This window comes from Dipodomys spectabilis, unplaced genomic scaffold (genome assembly GCF_019054845.1).
Source record: "Dipodomys spectabilis isolate Male_0828 unplaced genomic scaffold, ASM1905484v1 ptg000118l, whole genome shotgun sequence".
NCBI lineage: Eukaryota > Metazoa > Chordata > Mammalia > Rodentia > Heteromyidae > Dipodomys > Dipodomys spectabilis.
The window spans coordinates 2,186,700-2,204,793 of NW_024870795.1; the positions used below are offsets into that span (position 1 = coordinate 2,186,700).

The window sequence follows — 18,094 nt, forward strand, 5'->3', positions numbered from 1 at the left end:
CTGGACATGTATAACCCAGGCTTTTCCTTTGTTACATTTTTTATTATGGGGGATTGAACTCTGGGCCCGGGCGCTGTCCCTCAGCTCTTCAGCTCAAGGTGAGAGCTCTACCTGTTAAGCCACAGCACCACTTCAGGTTTTTGGTTGTTTACTGGAGATAAGAATCTCATTTTCTTGCCCAGGCTGGCTTTTGAACTGTGATCATCAGATCTCAGCTTCCTGAGTAACTAGGAATACCGGTGCCCAGCTCCTTTGCTACATTCTTTTTTTTTTCTTCAGTCACGGAGCTCAAACTCTGGGCCTGGGCACTGTCCCTGAGCTTTTCAGCTCAAGGCAAGTTGTCTACCACTTGAGCCACAGCGCCATTTCCAGTTTTCTGGTAGTTAATTGGAGATGGACTTTCCTGCCCAATGGCTCTGAACTGTGATCCTCAGATCTCAGCCTCCTGAGTAGCTAGGATTATTGGCATGAGCTACCAATGTAGTATTGTTGTAGTGGTTTTTTTCTAATACATGAAATATTTAAGTACAAAATAACATTAAAAAAATATAAGCTCAAGAAAGCAAAGTTGCCGGGCACCGGTGGCTCATGCCTGTAATCCTAGCTACTCAGGAGGCTGAGATCTGAGGATCACAGTTCAAAGCCAGCCTGGGCAAGAAAGTGCATAAGACTCTTATCTCCAATAAACCACTAAAAAACCAGAAGTGTCACTGTGGCTCAAGCAGTAGGGTGCTCACCTTGAGCCGAAGAGCACAGAGACAGTGACCAAGCCCAGAGTTCAAGCCCCACGAGCGACAAAACAAAAACAAAAAACCAAGTTACATAGCATTATAGGAATTTGCTTGAATTTTATCACTTCTTGTACCAACATTTTAAGTACAAAATAAAATAGGTAATATTAAAGCGAACACAGACTCTACATTCAAACTAAAACTATTCAAAGACTTACTGGATTATATCAGACTAGCTTGAAAGCATAAGGTCATAGGCTTGGGTACTGCTCAGTGACAGAGCACTTGTCTAGTATGTAAAAGCCCTGGGTTTTGTCCTCAGAACTACAAAAAATAAACTTAAGCCAGGCACCAATGACTCACACCTATAATCTTAACTACTCAGGAGATTGAGATCTAATGATCTAGGTTTGAAGACAGCCTGGACAGACAAATCCATGAGACTCTTTTAAATCTAACTAATAAAAAGCTGCATGTAGAAATGTGGCTCAAATGGTAGAGTACCAGCCTTGACAGAGAAAAAAACAAGCAGGAGTGCAAGGCTGTGAGTTCAAGCCCCAGTACTGGCACATACATACACATATACATACATAAAGATGAGTTGCACACAATTTAACTATGGCTAGTGAGGTCTAACTAGCCCAACCCCCAAAATCAGGTAATTTAACAACTGTTCCAATTCAACAGCTGATACTATGCAAAACAAATGTACATAACACCCAATGTGGAAGAAATAACTGCATTGTCAAAGCTCATAAAACTCATAAATGTTATAGACCACGATAGACAATTTGCCCCATGAAAGTGAGAATGTGTTTGTGAATTTAACTAAGCATCACTATCCCACAATACTGTGAAATTTGGGAAATTATGTAATCACTTAATCACAACAAAGAATTTGAAAAAAAAAAAAAAAAAACTGTTCCAATTCAAGCCATGAGTCTTCAGTTATACTGCTTATCTTAAAGCTGCATAGGTTACATATAATCAAAGTTTCTTGTTTTCTTGTAGTGCTAATGATGGAATCCAAAGCTACAAACATATGATACAACAACTCTTCTACCTGCAGGCCACATTCCCATCCCAGTAGTGGTTTCCAATCACAGGCACAAAACAAAAGCCAAAACTAAGGAATTTCACACAACAGTCACTTAGAAAATGACAGTTTAGCCAGGCGCCAATGGCTTACACCTGTAATCCTAGCTACTCAGGAGGCTGAGATGTGAGGATCGCGGTTCAAAGCCAGCCCGGGCAGGAAAGTCTGTGAGACTGTTATCTCTAATAACCACCAGAAAACCAGAAGTGGCACTGTGGCTCAAGCAAAGCCCCATGACCGACATAAAAAAGAAAGAAAATGACAGTTTACCTTTTTTCTCCTCTCACAGTTGGGATCATCGATGTTATGAAAACTATTTTCATCTATTTCTCCTAGCCAAATATGCTCACCAATCCCAACCAGGCAATTTGGATTTCCTTTGCAATTTCGTCTATGAAAAAAAAAAATTAAAAACACACAGTAGAAATAAGGTATATTATAAACACATATGCACATACATAAGTTTTCTGAATACATGTGTTCATGTGTTACTGAGTTAGGGCTATTTTATTTTTCAAAACATAGATACAACTGGCTGCCAGTAGCTCACACCTGTAATCTTAACTATGCAGGAGGCTGAGATCTAAGGATAGTAGTTCAAAGCCAGCCTGGGCAGGAAAGTCTGTGAGACTCTTATATCCAATTAACCACTCAAAAGCCAGAAATGGAGCTGTGCTCAAAGTGGTAGAGTGCTAGCCTTGAGCAGAAGAGCTCAGGGACAATGCCCTAGCCCTAAGCTCAAGCTCCATCAATAAACACACATACACACACACACACACACACACACACACACACACACACACACACACACACACACACACACACACACACACACACACACACACACACACACACCACAAATCAAAGGTGGAAGAAACCCTAAATTCAGAAGAAACAAGCCAGATGTGGTGGTGCACATCTAGCATCCAGCCCTGGAGAGGCAGAGGCACTTAAGACCTCCTTTCCCTAGTCATGGGAAGTGAGCTCACAAATCTAAATCAACAGATCTTAATTTTTAGATGTTTGACACACACACACAAAAAAAGCAGGGTACCCTGAGGGAAATTACAAAGATTAACCTTTAACCAGATATCTTGCTGATCCCCAACAGTAAGTACATGCTTACTCAATCAATGAAATATCGGATGGAGATATGTTAAAAAGTCAACTAGAAATGGGCACATATCCCACAGATAAATCTGGCAAAAAAAAAAAAAATTAACAGTAGGATAACCAACCAATGACAATAGGATCATAATTTATTATAGGAGTCCATGGCTTCATAGTGAGATGGTAGATAGATTAAAGAAAAATCTCCCACCGGGCGGGCGCTGGTGGCTCACGCCTATAATCCTAGCTACTCAGGAAGCTGAGATCTGAGGATCATGCTTTAAAGCCAGCCCAGGCAGGAAAGACTGTGAGACTCCTATCTCCAATAAACCACCAGAAAACCGTAAGTGGTGCTGTAGCTCAAGTAACTAGCTACTCAGGACAGACGTTCAAAGCCAGCCTGAGTAGGAAAGTTAAACTACCAAAAAGCCAGAAGTGGAGCTGTGACTCAAGTGGTAGAGTGCTAGCCTTGAGCAAAGCAGCTCAGGGACAGTGCCCAGATCCTGAGTTCAAGCCTCAATACCCGCATGAAAGGAAGGAAAAAGAGAGAGCCAGATGCCAGTGGCTCACACTTGTAATCCTAGCTGCTCAGGAGGCTGAGATCTGAGGATCACAGTTCGAAACCAGCCTGAGCAAGAAAGGTTGTAAGACTTGTCTCCAATAAACTACTCAGAAAAAACTGGAAGTGGTACTGTGGCTCAAGTAGTAGAGCACTGGCTTGAGCACAAAGGATATTCAGGGGCAGGGTCCAAGCCTCGTGTTCAAGCCCTAAGGTGGAGGAAGGGGGGAACGGGACATGGAATATCTTCTAAAGAAAGCTAGCTGTCAACAAGGAAGGAACAACTGAATTGGAAACTCACCATTTGGCATCCACCAGAAAGAAATCAGGCATGGAATCATTCACAGTAAGCTATGTCTCAAAGTATCAGAGCACATATTTATTAATTACAAAGGGGAAAATAGTAACGTGAAGTGGAGAAAGCTGGTAGATAATAACTCTAATAACCAAACAATCTGTTAAGATAATGAGTTGAATTGACAACATGCATTTTGCAGGCAAAATCAGGAGGAATAGATCAGTTCTGGCATCATCTAAATCTCACCTTAAGGTGAGACAAACACAGTTTGAGACATTCTAAGAAATGTGTCCTGTAGTATTCAAGATTCAGTGTTATAAAGTATCAGTTTTAAGCCATGCGCCAGTGGCTCACGCCTGTAATCCTAGCTACTCAGGAGGCTAAGATCTGAGGATCGAAGTTCAAAGCCAGCTCGGGCAGGAAATTCCAGGAGAATCTTTTTTTTTTTTTTTCAGTTGTGGGGCTTAAACTCTGGGCCTAGGTGCTGACTCTCAGCTCTTCAGCTCAAGGCCAGCACTCTACCACTTGAGCCACAGCGCCACTTCTGGCTTTTTCTGTTTATGTGGTGCTGAGGAATCGAACCCAGGGCCTCATTTATGCAAGGCAAGACTCTACCACTGAGCTACCTTCCTAGACCCCTATGAGACTCTTATCTCCAGTAAACCACTAGAAAACTGGAAGTGGCACTGTGGCTCAAGCGGTAAAGCGCTCGCCTTGAGCTGAAGAGAGCAAGGACAGCACCTAAGCCCAGAGTTCAAGCCCCATGACGGACAAAAAAAAAAAAAATCAGTTTTGCTGGGCACCAGTGGCTCATGCCTATAATCCTCGCTACTTAAGAGGCTGAGTGAGACCTGAGGATCAAGGTTCGAAGCCAGCCCAGGCAGGAAAGTCCATGAGCTATCTCCAATTAACCACCAGAAAACCAGAAGTGGTGCTGTGGCTTAAGTGGTAGAGCACTAGCCTTGAGCTGAAAAGCTGAAGGACAGCACCTAGGCCTGGAGTTCAATCCCCACAATGAACCAAAAAAAAAAAAAAAAAAGTCTCATGGTCTTTTCTGTCCCGGCTGGCTTTGAACTGCAATCCTCGTATCTCAGCCTTCTGAGATTTACAGGCTAGAATTATAGGCATGAGCCACTGGCTCCCAGCAAAATTACTACTTTTAAGTCCTACTGAGGGCATTTAAGATTAGAAACTTTATAAAGTCGCCGGGCGCTGGTGGCTCACGCCTGTAATCCTAGCTACTCAGGAGGCTGAGCTCTAAGGATCTCAGTTCAAAGCCAGCCCGGGCAGGAGAGACCGTGAGACTCCTATCTCCAATAAACCACCAGAAAACCGGAAGTGGCATTGTAGCTCAAGTGATAGAGCGCTAGCCTTGAGCTGAAGAGCTGAGGGACAGCGTCCAGGTCCAGAGTTCAAGCCCCACAACCGACAAGAAAAAAAAAAAAGAAACTTTATAAAGTCCCATAATAGTTTAAATGGAACTCATAAAAATTATAATGAAACAATGTCAATTACTATAGCAAAAAAAGGTGGGGGCCTAGATAAAAAACTTTTTGTTGTCATATGTAACAGTATCTGTAACTGAAAAAGCTATAAAATAACACTTCAGGGTACCTCTTCTGTTTCTAAGTATGGGTAATAGACAAGACTGGTTATATAGATACACTGTATCTTAGCTACCTGAAGGACAGAGGAAAAAAGAAAGCTTCTGAGTCAGACATGAATAATTCGCATGCTGTAAACCCAGATACTAGGAAGATTGAAGCAGGAGCTTAATCTCAAAGCCAGATTGAATAATTTATCAATATCCTGTTTTAAAATTAAATTTAAAAGGATTAGATTCAATCTTCACTACCACCAAAAAAATAAAAGGAAGCAGGAGAGAGGGGTGGGGGCGGTCATGGGGCTTGAACTCAAAGCCTCCGTGCTATTTCTGAGCCCTTTTGCTCAAGGCTAGCACAGTGCCATGTTATTTTTCTGGCAGTTAACTGAAGGTAAGAGTCTCAGAGACTTTCCTGCCCAGCTTGGCTTTGAACCTTGATCCTCAGATTTCAGACTCCTGAGTAGCTAGAATTACAGGTATAAGAGTGAGCCACCAGCACCAGGCTCCTCCATTACTTTTGACAAATTCCCAAACAAGTCTCAGTTCCAATGTTTGTTGGCTTTTTTTTTTTTTTGAGACAGTCTCATTATATAAACCAATTTGCCCTGAAATTCGCAATCCTTAGGCTCACAAATGTCAGGATTACACAAATGTACACTCGCTATGTCTGGTTTGCTTTTTATTTATTTTTTTATCTTTTTTTTTTGGGGGGGGGGTCCGGTTGTGGGGCCTGAACTCTGGGCCTGGGCGCTGTCCCTCAGCTCTTCAGCTCAAGGCTAGCGCTCTACCACTTGAGCCACAGTGCCACTTCCAGCTTTTTTTTTTGCTTATGTGGTGCTGAGGAATCAAACCCAGGGCCTCATGCATGCAAGGCAAGCACTCTACCACTGGGCCACCTTCCCAGCCCCTCTTTCTAGCTTTTATATGAATGGAAATAGAAACAACGTGGACCAATTTGCAAACAGTCTTATCAGCTTTAGTTTAAAAGCTCAGTTAGAGCCGGCTGGCTCGCTGCTGATGGCTCGCACCTATAATCCTAGCTACTCAGTAGGCTGAGATCTGAGAATCTTGGTTCAAAGCCAGCGTGGGTAAGAAAGTCTGTAAGAGCCGGGCGCTGGTGGCTCACGCCTGTAATCCTAGCTACTCAGGGGGCTGAGATCTGAGGATCACGGTTCAAAGCCAGCCCCAGCAGGAGAGACCTTGAGACTCCTATCTCTAATAAACCACCAGAAAACCGGAAGTGGCGCTGTAGCTCAAGTGGTAGAGCGCTCGCCTTGAGCTGAAGAGCTGAGGGACAGCACCCAAGCCCAGAGTTCAAGCCCCATGACCGACCAAAAAAAAAAGTCTGTAAGACTCTTATCTCCAGTTAACCACCAGAAAACTGGATGTGGAGCTGTGGCTTAAGTGGTAGAGTGCTGGCCTTGAGCTGAGGAGCTCAGGGACAGCGCCCAGACCCAGAGTTCAAGCCCCCTCCCAAAAAAAGCTCAGTTAGAAAATAACTTACTTTCTAGGAGACATGGCTCAGTCCTATAATTCTAGCTACTTGGGGGATGGTAAAGAAACTCTCAGACTCCTGGTCCTCAACCAATTAATGGGTACAGTGGCAAGTACTTATCATCCCCCTCAACAGGGGATAGCATAAGGAGGATCACAGACTAGGTCAACCCAGCATAAAGTAAAACCTACTATGAAAATAACAGAAGCCAGGCGCTGGTGGCTCACGCTGTAATTCTAGCTACTCAGGAGGCTGAGATCTGAGGATTGTGGCTCAAAGCCAGCCCACGCAAAAAAGTCTGTTAGACTCTGATCTCCAATAAACCACTAGAAAACCAGATGTGGCACTGTGGCTCAAGTGGTAGAATGCTTGAACTGAAGAGAGCAAGGACAACGCCCAAGCCCAGAGTTCAAGCCCCATGACCAACGAAAGAAAGAAAGAAAGAAAGAAAGAAAGAAAGAAAGAAAGAAAGAAAGAAAGAAAGAAAGAAAGAAAGAAAGAAAGAAAGAAAGAAAGAAAGAAAGAAAGAAAGAAAGAAAGAAAGAAGGAAGGAAGGAAGGAAGGAAAGAAGGAAAGAAAGAAGGAAAGAAGGAAAGAAAGAAAGAAAGAGAAAGAGAGAAAGAGAAAGAAACAGAAACAGAGAGAGAGAGAAAGAAAGAAAGAAAGAAAGAAAGAAAGAAAGAAAGAAAGAAAGAAAGAAAGAAAGAAAGAAAGAAAGAAAGAAAGAAAGAAAGAAAGGAACCAACAGAAAAAAGGGGCTAGAGATGTGGCTTAAGTGGAAGAGCGCCTACAAAAATAAGCATAAAACCCAAAGCTTTAGACTTCAAAATCTTTGGGTGACAGAAGAAAGATTATCAATATTGGACTCCAAGTTATGGAGTAGTGGCGTAATGGTAGAGTTTTTGCCTAGCATGCATAAAGTCCTGTGTTCGATTCCACAGTACCACATAAACAGAAAGCTGGAAGTGGTGCTGTGGCTCAAGTGGTAGAGTGCTAGCTTGAGCAAAAGATGCTAAGGGATAGTGCCCAGGCCATGAGTTCAAGCACCAGGGCAGGCAAAAAAAAGAAAAAAGAAAAATGATAATGCTAACATGAAAGTAAGTGGCTTCAGTAGTAGAGCTAATGCTCTACCAGACTTAAAGCCCCAGTACAGGCTTGCATACACATATGCACACAAGGACGGGTGCATGCACGCACGCGCACACACGCACACGCATGCACACACGCACACACACACGCACACACACACACATGCACACGCACGCACGCACGCACGCACGCACATACACAAAATATCTTTTTTTTTAACCAAAGTATAAAAACAGATTACATTTCACTGCTTGAGAAAAGGCTTTAGCCAAGTGGCAGATGCCTGTTGACATGCTAGCTTCATTTCCCCTGCCTCTAGATCTTCTGAGAACCAGCTATCCCCTCAGGAAGGCAAGGTCTCCAATCATCACAGAAAACCTAACAAAAGACTGCAAATGGGAACTGAGAGAAGGGAATGAAAAACAAGTTCTCTGTGACATCTGAAGTCTATGAATGTTTCCTGGCTGCCCTGCTGCACAGGAAATCTCAAACTTTACACTATGATTCATTTAATGTAAGTGTATGTTGCTATAAAAAAGGATTGAGATTGACTGATTCAACTCCTGCCTGTAGTTGCCTTGTCAGGGACAGACCAAATGATTTCTCAGGCTCATATTCTGGTACCCCAATCTGCCACCTGTACCCAGGAATGCTAACAAGCATGTCCAACAATAAAGTGCCATCTGGCTTACCACACCCAAAGCAGACACTAAAGCCACTCTGTCTGATGGATCCTCCTAATTCTTTTGTCTCTTCCTCTAAACCTTTTTACATGATCAGTTAGGAAATAAATATAGGGGAGAATGACTACAATAGTACATACTTAGAATCTTAGCATCAGGAAGAAAGAGAATAAACAATCTGTCAAGACCAGCCTGAAATAGGAATCTCAGTCCAATGCCAGGAAGAAATGGAGAGAAAAGGGAAGGAGAGAGGAGAGGCAAGAAGGGAGAATGAAGGAAGGAGGAGAAGGAAGTTTACACACCTGTAATCCCAGCCACTTGGAAGGCTGAGGCAGGAAGATCACTAGTGCAAGACCACCATGGACAAAAAAAAAATTTTAAGGGGGGAACAGGCTCTTGATATTAACTTAGTATTGCCCAGCATCCATGGAGACCCTGGGATAATCCACAATAAAACACACACACAAAATCTGAGGAAAACATTTAAGACGGAAGAAATAAAAAAATTATACAGACATGAAAGATCTTTTCACTAACCAAGTCAACAAATTGCCCTGCATTTGCCACTGTTCACTATTCACCCCTGCAAACTTAGCTATTCAAGAGGCTGAGATCTGAAGTGCCCGATTCAAAGCCAGCCTGGACAGATAAGTCTGTGAGACTCTTTTTTTTTTTTTTTTAATATATAAACCAATGAATTTTTTATAGTATCTGAAACCCAGGAAAGAATCAGACAGAAGCATATGTAGTTTATACAATTAAGCATAACATAGACATTTTTAAAATAATTTTCTTAAAACATAAAATTAATGAATTGTGTTTACAATGTCTGAAGGAAAGAAGTTAACCAAAACTCATAAACTAACTCTGTAATTTCTAGTCAGGAGAGTTTAGGTGTAGAAACATTACATGATAGAGAAAAAAATACATATTCTGTTATTCATCTGATCCTACTTAGTTTCAAATGTGATAGTTTAGAACTATATTAAAATTGTATGAATAGGTTCTTTACAAGAAAAATTCTTAAAATTTTGAGAGAAATTAAGAATAAGAAAATCAACAATGAAGCCAGCACCGGTGGCTCATGCCTGTAATCTTAGCTACTCAGAAGGCTGAGATCTGAGGATGATGGTTCAAAGCCTGCCCAGGCAGGAAAGTCCATGAGACTCTTATCTCCAATTAACCACCAGAAAACTGGAAAGCCTTGCTGTGGCTCAAGTGGTAGAGCTCTTGCTTTGAGCTGAAGAGCTCAGGAACATGCTCAGGCCCAGAGTTCATGTCCCAGAACTGACAAAAAGAAAAAAGAAAGAAAACTTTTAGAATTGTGTAAAAATATTTGATATTATAGCATTCTACATATATTAGACATTTAAGAATATTTGCTATGTATTAAATGCATATGTTGTTTAATATAACATTCTTCTGCTTCAACAGTTATTTTTTTTTAATTTAATTTTATTTTATTTGTGAACATACTGTACAGAGGGGTTACAATTACATGGGCAGGATAATGCGTACATTTCTTACCAAGCATTGCAGCCTCCTCCTTTGTTTACCCTTCACCTCCCTTCCCAGCCTCCCCCTCTGTGAGACTCTTATCTCCACTTAACCAGAATTGGAACTGTGGCTCAAGTAGTAGAGTGCTACCACTCAGCAAAAAGGCTCAGGGACAGGGCCCAGGGCCCAATTTCAAGCCCCAGTACCAGCGTGCATGTGTGCATGCACACACACACACATACAAAAGTATCTTCACCAAAATCCAGTAAGTTCTGGAAAATCTGTAAGAAAATAACTCACTATCCACAAGAGAAATATATATGGCCAGGAAAAAAAAAATCCTGAACTCCACCAGCAAAAGAAAGCAAATGTGCTAGGTGTGTAAGTAGCAAGGAAGGGAGAGGCAAGTTCAATCCCCAGTACCACAAAAAAAGAGGCTGGAAAGGTGGCTCAGTGATAGAGTGCTTGCCTCACATGCATGAAGCCCTGGGTTAGATTCCTCAGCACCATATAAACAGAAAGAAACCGGAAGTGGCACTGTGGCTCAAGGGGTAGAACGCTAGTCTTGAGCAGAAGAGCTTAAGGACAGCACCCAGGCCCAGAGTTCAAGCCCCACGACCGACCCTCCCCCCCCAAAAAAAAATGCTGTTTTTTTATTAGTAAGATTGGTGCTATGCCAGGTGCCAGTGGCTCATGCCTGTAACCCTAGCTACTCAGGAGGCTGAGATCCGAGGATCACAGTTCAAAGCCAGTCTGAGCAGCAATGACTGTGAGACTCTTATCTCCAATAAACTACTCAGAAAAAGTTGGAAGTGGCACTGTGTTTCAGGTGGGAGTGCAAGCCTTGAGCAAAAGAAGCTCAGGGACAGTGCCTGGGCTCTGAGTTCAAGCTCTAGGACTGATGGGGGCTGAGGGGGAAGGGTGAGATTGGTGCTGGCAATTAAAACTAGAAATGCTTGGGCTGGGTAATAAGGACACTCAACTGTAGTTGGAAGTGTTAAATGACATGAACCATCTATCAGAATTTTCAATGGTCTTGTCATTTCCACACAAGTTCTCTTGCAACTAAGATGAAAACACAGCCAGCACCTGTAATCCTAACTAACTCTTCAGGTAGCTGAGATTTGAGGATGGCAGTTCAAAGCCATCCTGGGCTGGAAAGTTCATGAGACTCTTATCTCCAATTAAGCACCAAAAAGAAGTCAGAAGTGGAGCTGTGGCTCAAGTAGCAGGTGCTAGCCATGAGCAAAAACTTAAGTAAATATTTAATAATAAAAGAAAGCTATGGGTGCCCAAATGCTAAGTTAAAGCTAAAGGTCTGACACAAAAACAAACAAAAAACCCACAAAATTTAATGACCCAGCACAGAGGCAAAGGAAGCAGGATCAGGATTCAAGACTAGCTGGGTCTACAGAGGACCCTGTCTCAAAAACACAAAACAAAAACTTCATTATGGGGGGCTGGGAAGATGGCTCAGTGGTAGAGCGCGTGCCTTGCATGCCTGAGGCCCTGGGTTCGATTCCTCAGCACCACATAAGCAAAAAGAAAAAAGCCAGAAGTGGCGCTGTGGCTCAAGTGGTAGAGCGCTAGCCTTGAGCTGAAGAGCTGAGGGACAGTGCCCAGGCCGAGTTCAGGCCCCACAACTGGACCAAAAAAAAAAAAAAAAACTTCATTATGATATTCTTTTCATTCTTCTTGTGAATCAAAAAAGTTAAAAAAAAAAACAAAGTAAATGGGAAGACAGGCTTTTTGATATTTAAATTTAAAAAGTTAAGATCTTGGTTGAGGCTTCCTTTTGGGTCTGTGTGGCTTTTGGGCTTAATTGAGACAGGGTCTCACTCTGTAGACCTCAACCTACCAAATGATAATGCTGCAAGTGCACCCCCAGAATAGACTTGAGGTTTGGTTCAATTTTCTTTCTTTTACAGTACTGAGACCCAACCTAGGGATTATCCATACACATTCCTAGGCAAATGGTCTACCTCCCACTGGGCTACATCCTCAACTCAATATTAAAACTTTTAAAACTGTTGATACAGCACAGAAAAAAAAAAAAAAGAGACATAGCTCAAGAAAGAGTGAGAGAACAACCCATAGAACTGGATAAAATATTTGCAATTGTACCTAACATGGGAAATGAATTCAGTATTTATAAAGAACTCTTACAGGGCTGGGAAGGTGGCTCATTAGTAGAGTGCTTGCCTTGAATGCATGAGGCCCTGGGTTCGATTCCTCAGTACCACATAAGCAGAAAAAAACAGAAGTGGCGCTGTGGCTCAAGTGTTAGAATGCTAGCCTTGAGCTGAAGAGCTGAGGGGCAGCGCCCAGGCCCAGAGTTCAGGCCCCATGACCGTCCAAAAGAAAAAAAATCTCACAACGCAATAATAAAAAGACAAAAACCAATCTGAAAGTCATATTGAGTACATGAAGACAGGCCCAAAGACAAAGGGCATGTTTTCTTTCATATGTGAATCTCTGACCCAAAATACAACCTCCCATGAAAACACACACAGGTGCAGGTACATACACATGTGACCAAGCTGCCTGAAGTACATGTAGGAGTAAAACTCCAAACATTGCTCTACTGTTTGAGCAATTAACATTTTAACAAAATAAATCTCAAGAAGCTGAAACATTTTGATTGGGGAAAGGGCTAGTGCAAGGAGAATATGAATGGAGAAGCTATGAGGGACAAATACAGTTACAATCCTCCAAGTATGTATGGGAAAAGAGAAGTAGGAAATGCGATATGACTGGTGGAGGAAGGGAGGACATGATGGAAGGTGACACTTATCAAGATATACTAAACATAAATGGACAAGTTAAACTAATTCCCTTTTACAATTATTTGCAGATTTTTTTTTTAATTCTTAAAATAGATCAAGGTAGGGGCTTGGGGTAAGGATCAGTGTTGTACAGCACTTGAATGGGGCCCTGGGTTCAATCCCTAGCACTGTATAATACACAAAGAGGCCAAGGACTTGGATGGGCATTTCTCCAAAGAAAATACATGAATGGCCAATAAATAAACACATCAAAAGATGTTCAACATTATTAGTCATCAGGGGAATGCAAATCAAAACCACAAAAGGCAGACAAGTGTAGGGATGTCAAGAAACTAAAATGGTCATATACTGTGACTTCATACACTTGGAAAACACTTCTACAAAATGTTAAAAGAAACTACTACATGACCAGGAGCCCATCTTTCCTAGCCACTCAGGAGGCTGAAATATGAGGATAGCAATTTGAAGCTAATTAACACACACAAAAAAACTAGAAGTAGGCGGGCGCTGGTGGCTCATGCCTGTAATCCTAGCTACTCAGGAGGCTGAGATCTGAGGATCACGGTTCAAAGCCAGCCCAGGCAGAAAAGTCTGTGAGACTCTTATCTCCAATAAACCACTAAAAAAATACCAGAAGTGGTGCTATGGCTCAAGCGGTAGAGCACTCGCCTTGAGCTGAAGAGCACAGGGATAGCGCCCAAGCCGAGAGTTCAAGCCCCATGACCAACAAAAAGAAAAACTAAAAGTAGGTGTGGCTCAAATGGTAGAGCATCAACCTTGAGCCAAAAAGCTCAGGGACAATGCCCAGGTTCTGAGCTCAAGCCCTAGGACCACAACATGAGCCAGTAAGTTCACTCCTTGATATACGCTAGAGAAAACAAAATGTCCATAGAAAAATCCATACACAAATTTTCATAACAGCACTGTTCATAAGAGTCAAAAAGAACCAGTCAGCACCAGTTATCTTCAATTAACTACCAAAAAAGCTGGAAATGGCACTGTGGCTCAAGTGATAAACCTCTGAGTTCAAGCCCTAAGACCTGCACCAAAAAAGGGGGAAAAAAGACTTAAATGTCCATCTACTAATAAATGGATATATAAAATGTGATGCATACATATGGCATAGCACTTGCTATTTGGCAATAACAACCAAGGACACTCAAGCTGGAATGATCAATGGTGGCTTGCACCTGTAATCCTAGCTATTCAGGAGGCTGAGATGTGGAGGATGGCCATTCCAAGCCAATAAATAACAGACTCCTGGCCTGGAGATGCAATATAGGTTTAGAGTGTAGGCTTGGGAGCAAGACTTTTGTGTCTGAATACTAACTCTATCACTTAACAGCTATGTGATCTTGGACAAGGTACTTAAGGCTGTTTTAGCTCTAAAATGAGAGTAAAGAAGCTCAGGTAGCTCACATATGTAATCCTAGCTACACAGGAAGACAAGATGAAGATCATGGTTCAAAGCTAGCCCAAGCAGACAAGTCCTTGAGACCCTTATCTCCAATTAACCACCAAAAGGCTGGAAGTAGAGCTGTGGCTCAAGTAGTAGGGCACCAGAACAGTTCAAGCCCAATAGGGGACACAAATGGCTACAGAGGGATGGAAAGACAGAGACAAAGAGTAGTTAAAGGGAAAGTGAAAGGGATGAGGTTGATTGGGATACATTGTATACACATGTAGAAATGTCACAAACTTCTCTTGTACAGGTAATGTAAGAAATTAAATTCTAAAAACAATAATATAGAGATAAATACAACATAGATGAGCCTTGAAAACAATGCCAAGTGAAAGCTAGACACGAAAAGCCATCCTACCAAAAGCCACCCATTTAGATGAAATGTCCAGAGTAGGGCCGGGCGCTGGTGGCTCACACCTGTAATCCTAGCTACTCAGGAGGCTGAGATCTGAGGATCGCGGTTCAAAGCCAGCCTGGGCAGGAAAGACCATGAGGCTCTTATCTCCAATAAACCACCAGAAAACCAGAAGTGGCGCTGTAGCTCAAGTGGTAGAGTGCTCGCCTTGAGCTGAAGAGCTGAGGGACAGCGCCCAGGCCCAGAGTTCAAGCCCCACGACCGACAAAAAAAAAAAAAAAAAAAAGAAATGTCCAGAGTAGGTTGAAAATTGTCTCAGTGGTTGGTTGGGAGTGTGGGCAGAAGAGAACTGAGACGCAAGGAAGAATTCAATGGTGACCTAATAGGTATACAATTTCATTTAAGCTGAGAAAGGAAGACTGAAAGAAGGAAAGAAATAGGGGAGGGAGGAAGGAAGGGAGGGAGGGAGGGGGACAGAGAGAGGAAAGAAATTGAGAGGAAGAAAGAAAGAAAAGAAAGAAAGAAAGGAAAGAAAGAGAGAGAAAGAGAGAAAGGGAGGGAGGGAGCAGGGAGAGAGATATGAAAAAAAAAGCAAGAAAGAGAAAAAGAAAGAGGAAGGAAGGAAGGAAGGAAGGAAGGAAGGAAGGGAGGGAAGCAAGCAAGCCAGGTGCTGGTGACTCACGCCTGTAATCCTAACTACTCAGGAGGCTGAGATCTGAGGATGTGGTTCAAAGCCAGCCGGAGCAGAAAAACCCGTGAGATTCTAATCTCCAATAAACCACTAGAAAACCGGAAGTGGCACTGTGGCTCAAGCGGTAGAGCGTTCGCCTTGAGCTGAAGAGCTGAGGGACAGCGCCCAGGCCCAGAGTTCAAGCCCCAGGACGGACCAAAAAAAAAAAAAGGAAGGAAGGTAGATCGGTCGGTTGGTTTCAACATCAGATGATGGTAATACAAATAAAATGTCAATAAAGCTGCTTAACTACTCAGGAGGCTGAGATATGAGAATCGAGATTCAAAACCAGCCTAGGCAGAAAAAAGTCTGTTTCCAATTAACCAGAAAAATGCCAGACTGAAGGTGTGGCTCACGTGGTAAAGCGTTAGCAATTAACGGGGAGGGGGAGGAACCCAGCTAAAGCCTGGGCCCTTGAGTTCAAGTCCCAGTACCGGCAAAAGAGAAAAAAAAAAAAAAAAGGAAGTTGAAGAACCAAAGACCCTAACTTCCATTCCTTCTGTATGTCCCGGAGGAATGTAAGAACTCCACAAAGCATACACTGAATATCTGCCGAGAGAAGGCTACTGAGCATGCCCCGTTTAGCCAAGTCAATGCAACATTCCAGAACGAAAACTATTTCCCGCGTTACAAGGCGGAAAGGGGAAGAAGGCAATTACGGAGTCAATCTAAAAGATGGAGTTAAGAAAAGCTAAGGTTCAAAAGCTAAGCAGAAGATAATCGAACTTGCTCACAAAACGTTGGATTGGAGCAACCTCTACCTCTCTCCCTCCCAAAAATGCTAAAGAAATAATAGATCCAAGAGTGAGTTAAGGTCAATTAGGGAGGAAGGCACCGGTGACGCAGGCTAATCAAAGGTTTTTGTTGGGGAGGGGGTCCCCCTAAAATTGCTCTCTCCATGCACTAAATTGATCAGACCTTAGACTCAACACCAATAGAAGATCACGTCCAGCAAGTTCCTTTTTACAAACCAGTCTCCAGCGTTTGCTAAGCTAAGCTAAAGCGCTCGGCCCCTACCTTCAAATCATGTCCACCGCCATCTTCTGGATGAGAACCCAGCGCCTTTCCTAAAGGGTTTCCAGAGCATCACCTCCGCGCAGAGTCCCGAAGGCTGCATCCTCCCCACGTCGCCCCGACCCGGACGAGGAGCGTACCTCCACCCAGACCCTCTCGGCACCCCTCAAATGCATGCAATGGGTCGCCGCGCTCCCTTTCCTACCCCGCCCCGCCGCCGTTTTCCAAGGTCCAGAGCGGCGGGCCGCGCGGCCCCGGTGCACCGGCCTCACCTGCACACGCCTCGGATGCAGGGCTCCAGCCAGATGCGGTAGGCTGTCTCGATGTGCTCCTGCGACACCTCCTCGGGCCGCACCGTCTCCGCCCAGCGCCAGGCCGCCTTCTCCAGCTGCAACCGCGGAGCCATGGCCTTGGCCCAAGCAGCGCCCCCCGAGCCCGGCCGCCGCCGCCGCCGCCGCCGCTGCCGCCCCCGCAGCCACCTAAATGGGCTCCGCCACCTGCCCGCAAAGAGAACCGAGCGCTGCCTCAGCCAGCTGGCCAGTCAATCACCTGCGCGCGCCACTACCGCCGCGCCCGCCCGCCCGCCCGCACCCAACACGCACGACTGGCCGCAAAGCGCCGCCGCCGACACCCGACACCCCCCGCGCCTGCGGACGTTGGCGATGTTCACTACCACCCCGCCACACACCCCGCCCCGGCCTCACGCGGCGGAGGACGCATGCGCGTTCCCAGCAGCCCCTGCGCCTCCCGCGCCTCTAACCCGACGGGCGGAAGGGGAGCGGCCGTCTCAGGCAGTCCAGCTCCGTAGCGGCGAGGAAGTTGTGCCTCAGCTTCCATTCAGAGTAGCTTCCCCCTCTACGCTGAAAACTCGCGCCGAGTGGGCAGAAGGCGGACTGCTTTTGCCTCTGGTACTTCCCCTTTAACTGTAAAGGAGAGAGGCTAGGCCCCACACAGCATAAGTCCTACTGGACTGATTGGTGGGACCAGATTACAGTAGAGAACCGACCACCAAAGAAACCAGGGTAGTCTCTGGAGAAAGATTTAACTCGAGACTGGGGCAGGCTCCTCCTTTTCCCTAGGCCTCCCGACGTTGCAGGGCGTTCTGGATTAGGCCGGAGCTGGAACGGGACTACATGTCCCAGCATGCACCGCGTGGTTGCCACTCAGAGGACTGAGGCATGCTGGGATTTGTAGTCTCGGGGATGGGTGCTCTGTGAGCCACAAATTGTGCTGAGGCGAACCCAAGCCCCAGGGTAGGGTCTTTCTTACTGTTTGCTCTGTATTGACTATTTTCACCTGTTGATTTCTTGGTTCTTTTGTGAAACTCCTTGCTAGCTTCGGGGTATAAAAACATTTCCTACCCCCCCCCCAATTCCTTTCTCTGGACATTAAGAATAACTTTGTAACAATGTTTTGCAAATGTAAAAGAGCCAAGGTGGAGAGAGGGTATTTGAAGACTTTAGGTTTGACCCACAATCCTGCTGGGATGTAAAAGAAAATTCCATCTGCTTTTCTTTCCCTAATCGTATCCTTGAACTGGCACCTGTAAACTAAGGCCTAGTCTCTGGGGTTTGTGGAAGAACTTC

The 18,094-nt window shown here is 44.2% G+C and overlaps 1 protein-coding gene across 3 annotated transcripts in view; it reads right to left on the minus strand.

The window, feature by feature from the left end:
- Usp48 (ubiquitin specific peptidase 48) overlaps window positions 1-17,079 on the minus strand; it is a 69,941-nt gene extending 52,862 nt beyond the window's left edge. For 2 of the 3 annotated variants that reach the window (XM_042688553.1, XM_042688552.1), the window contains exons 1-2: window positions 16,781-17,079; window positions 2,098-2,218 (exon numbers count right to left, since the gene is read on the minus strand). In XM_042688553.1, the coding sequence (XP_042544487.1) occupies window positions 2,098-2,218; window positions 16,781-16,914 (255 nt within the window). In that variant the 5' untranslated portion in view covers window positions 16,915-17,079. Of the gene's footprint in view, window positions 1-2,097; window positions 2,219-16,780 lie in introns of those variants that run through there. The other variant, XM_042688554.1, reaches the window with a different exon arrangement.
- Window positions 17,080-18,094: the final 1,015 nt, after the last annotated feature.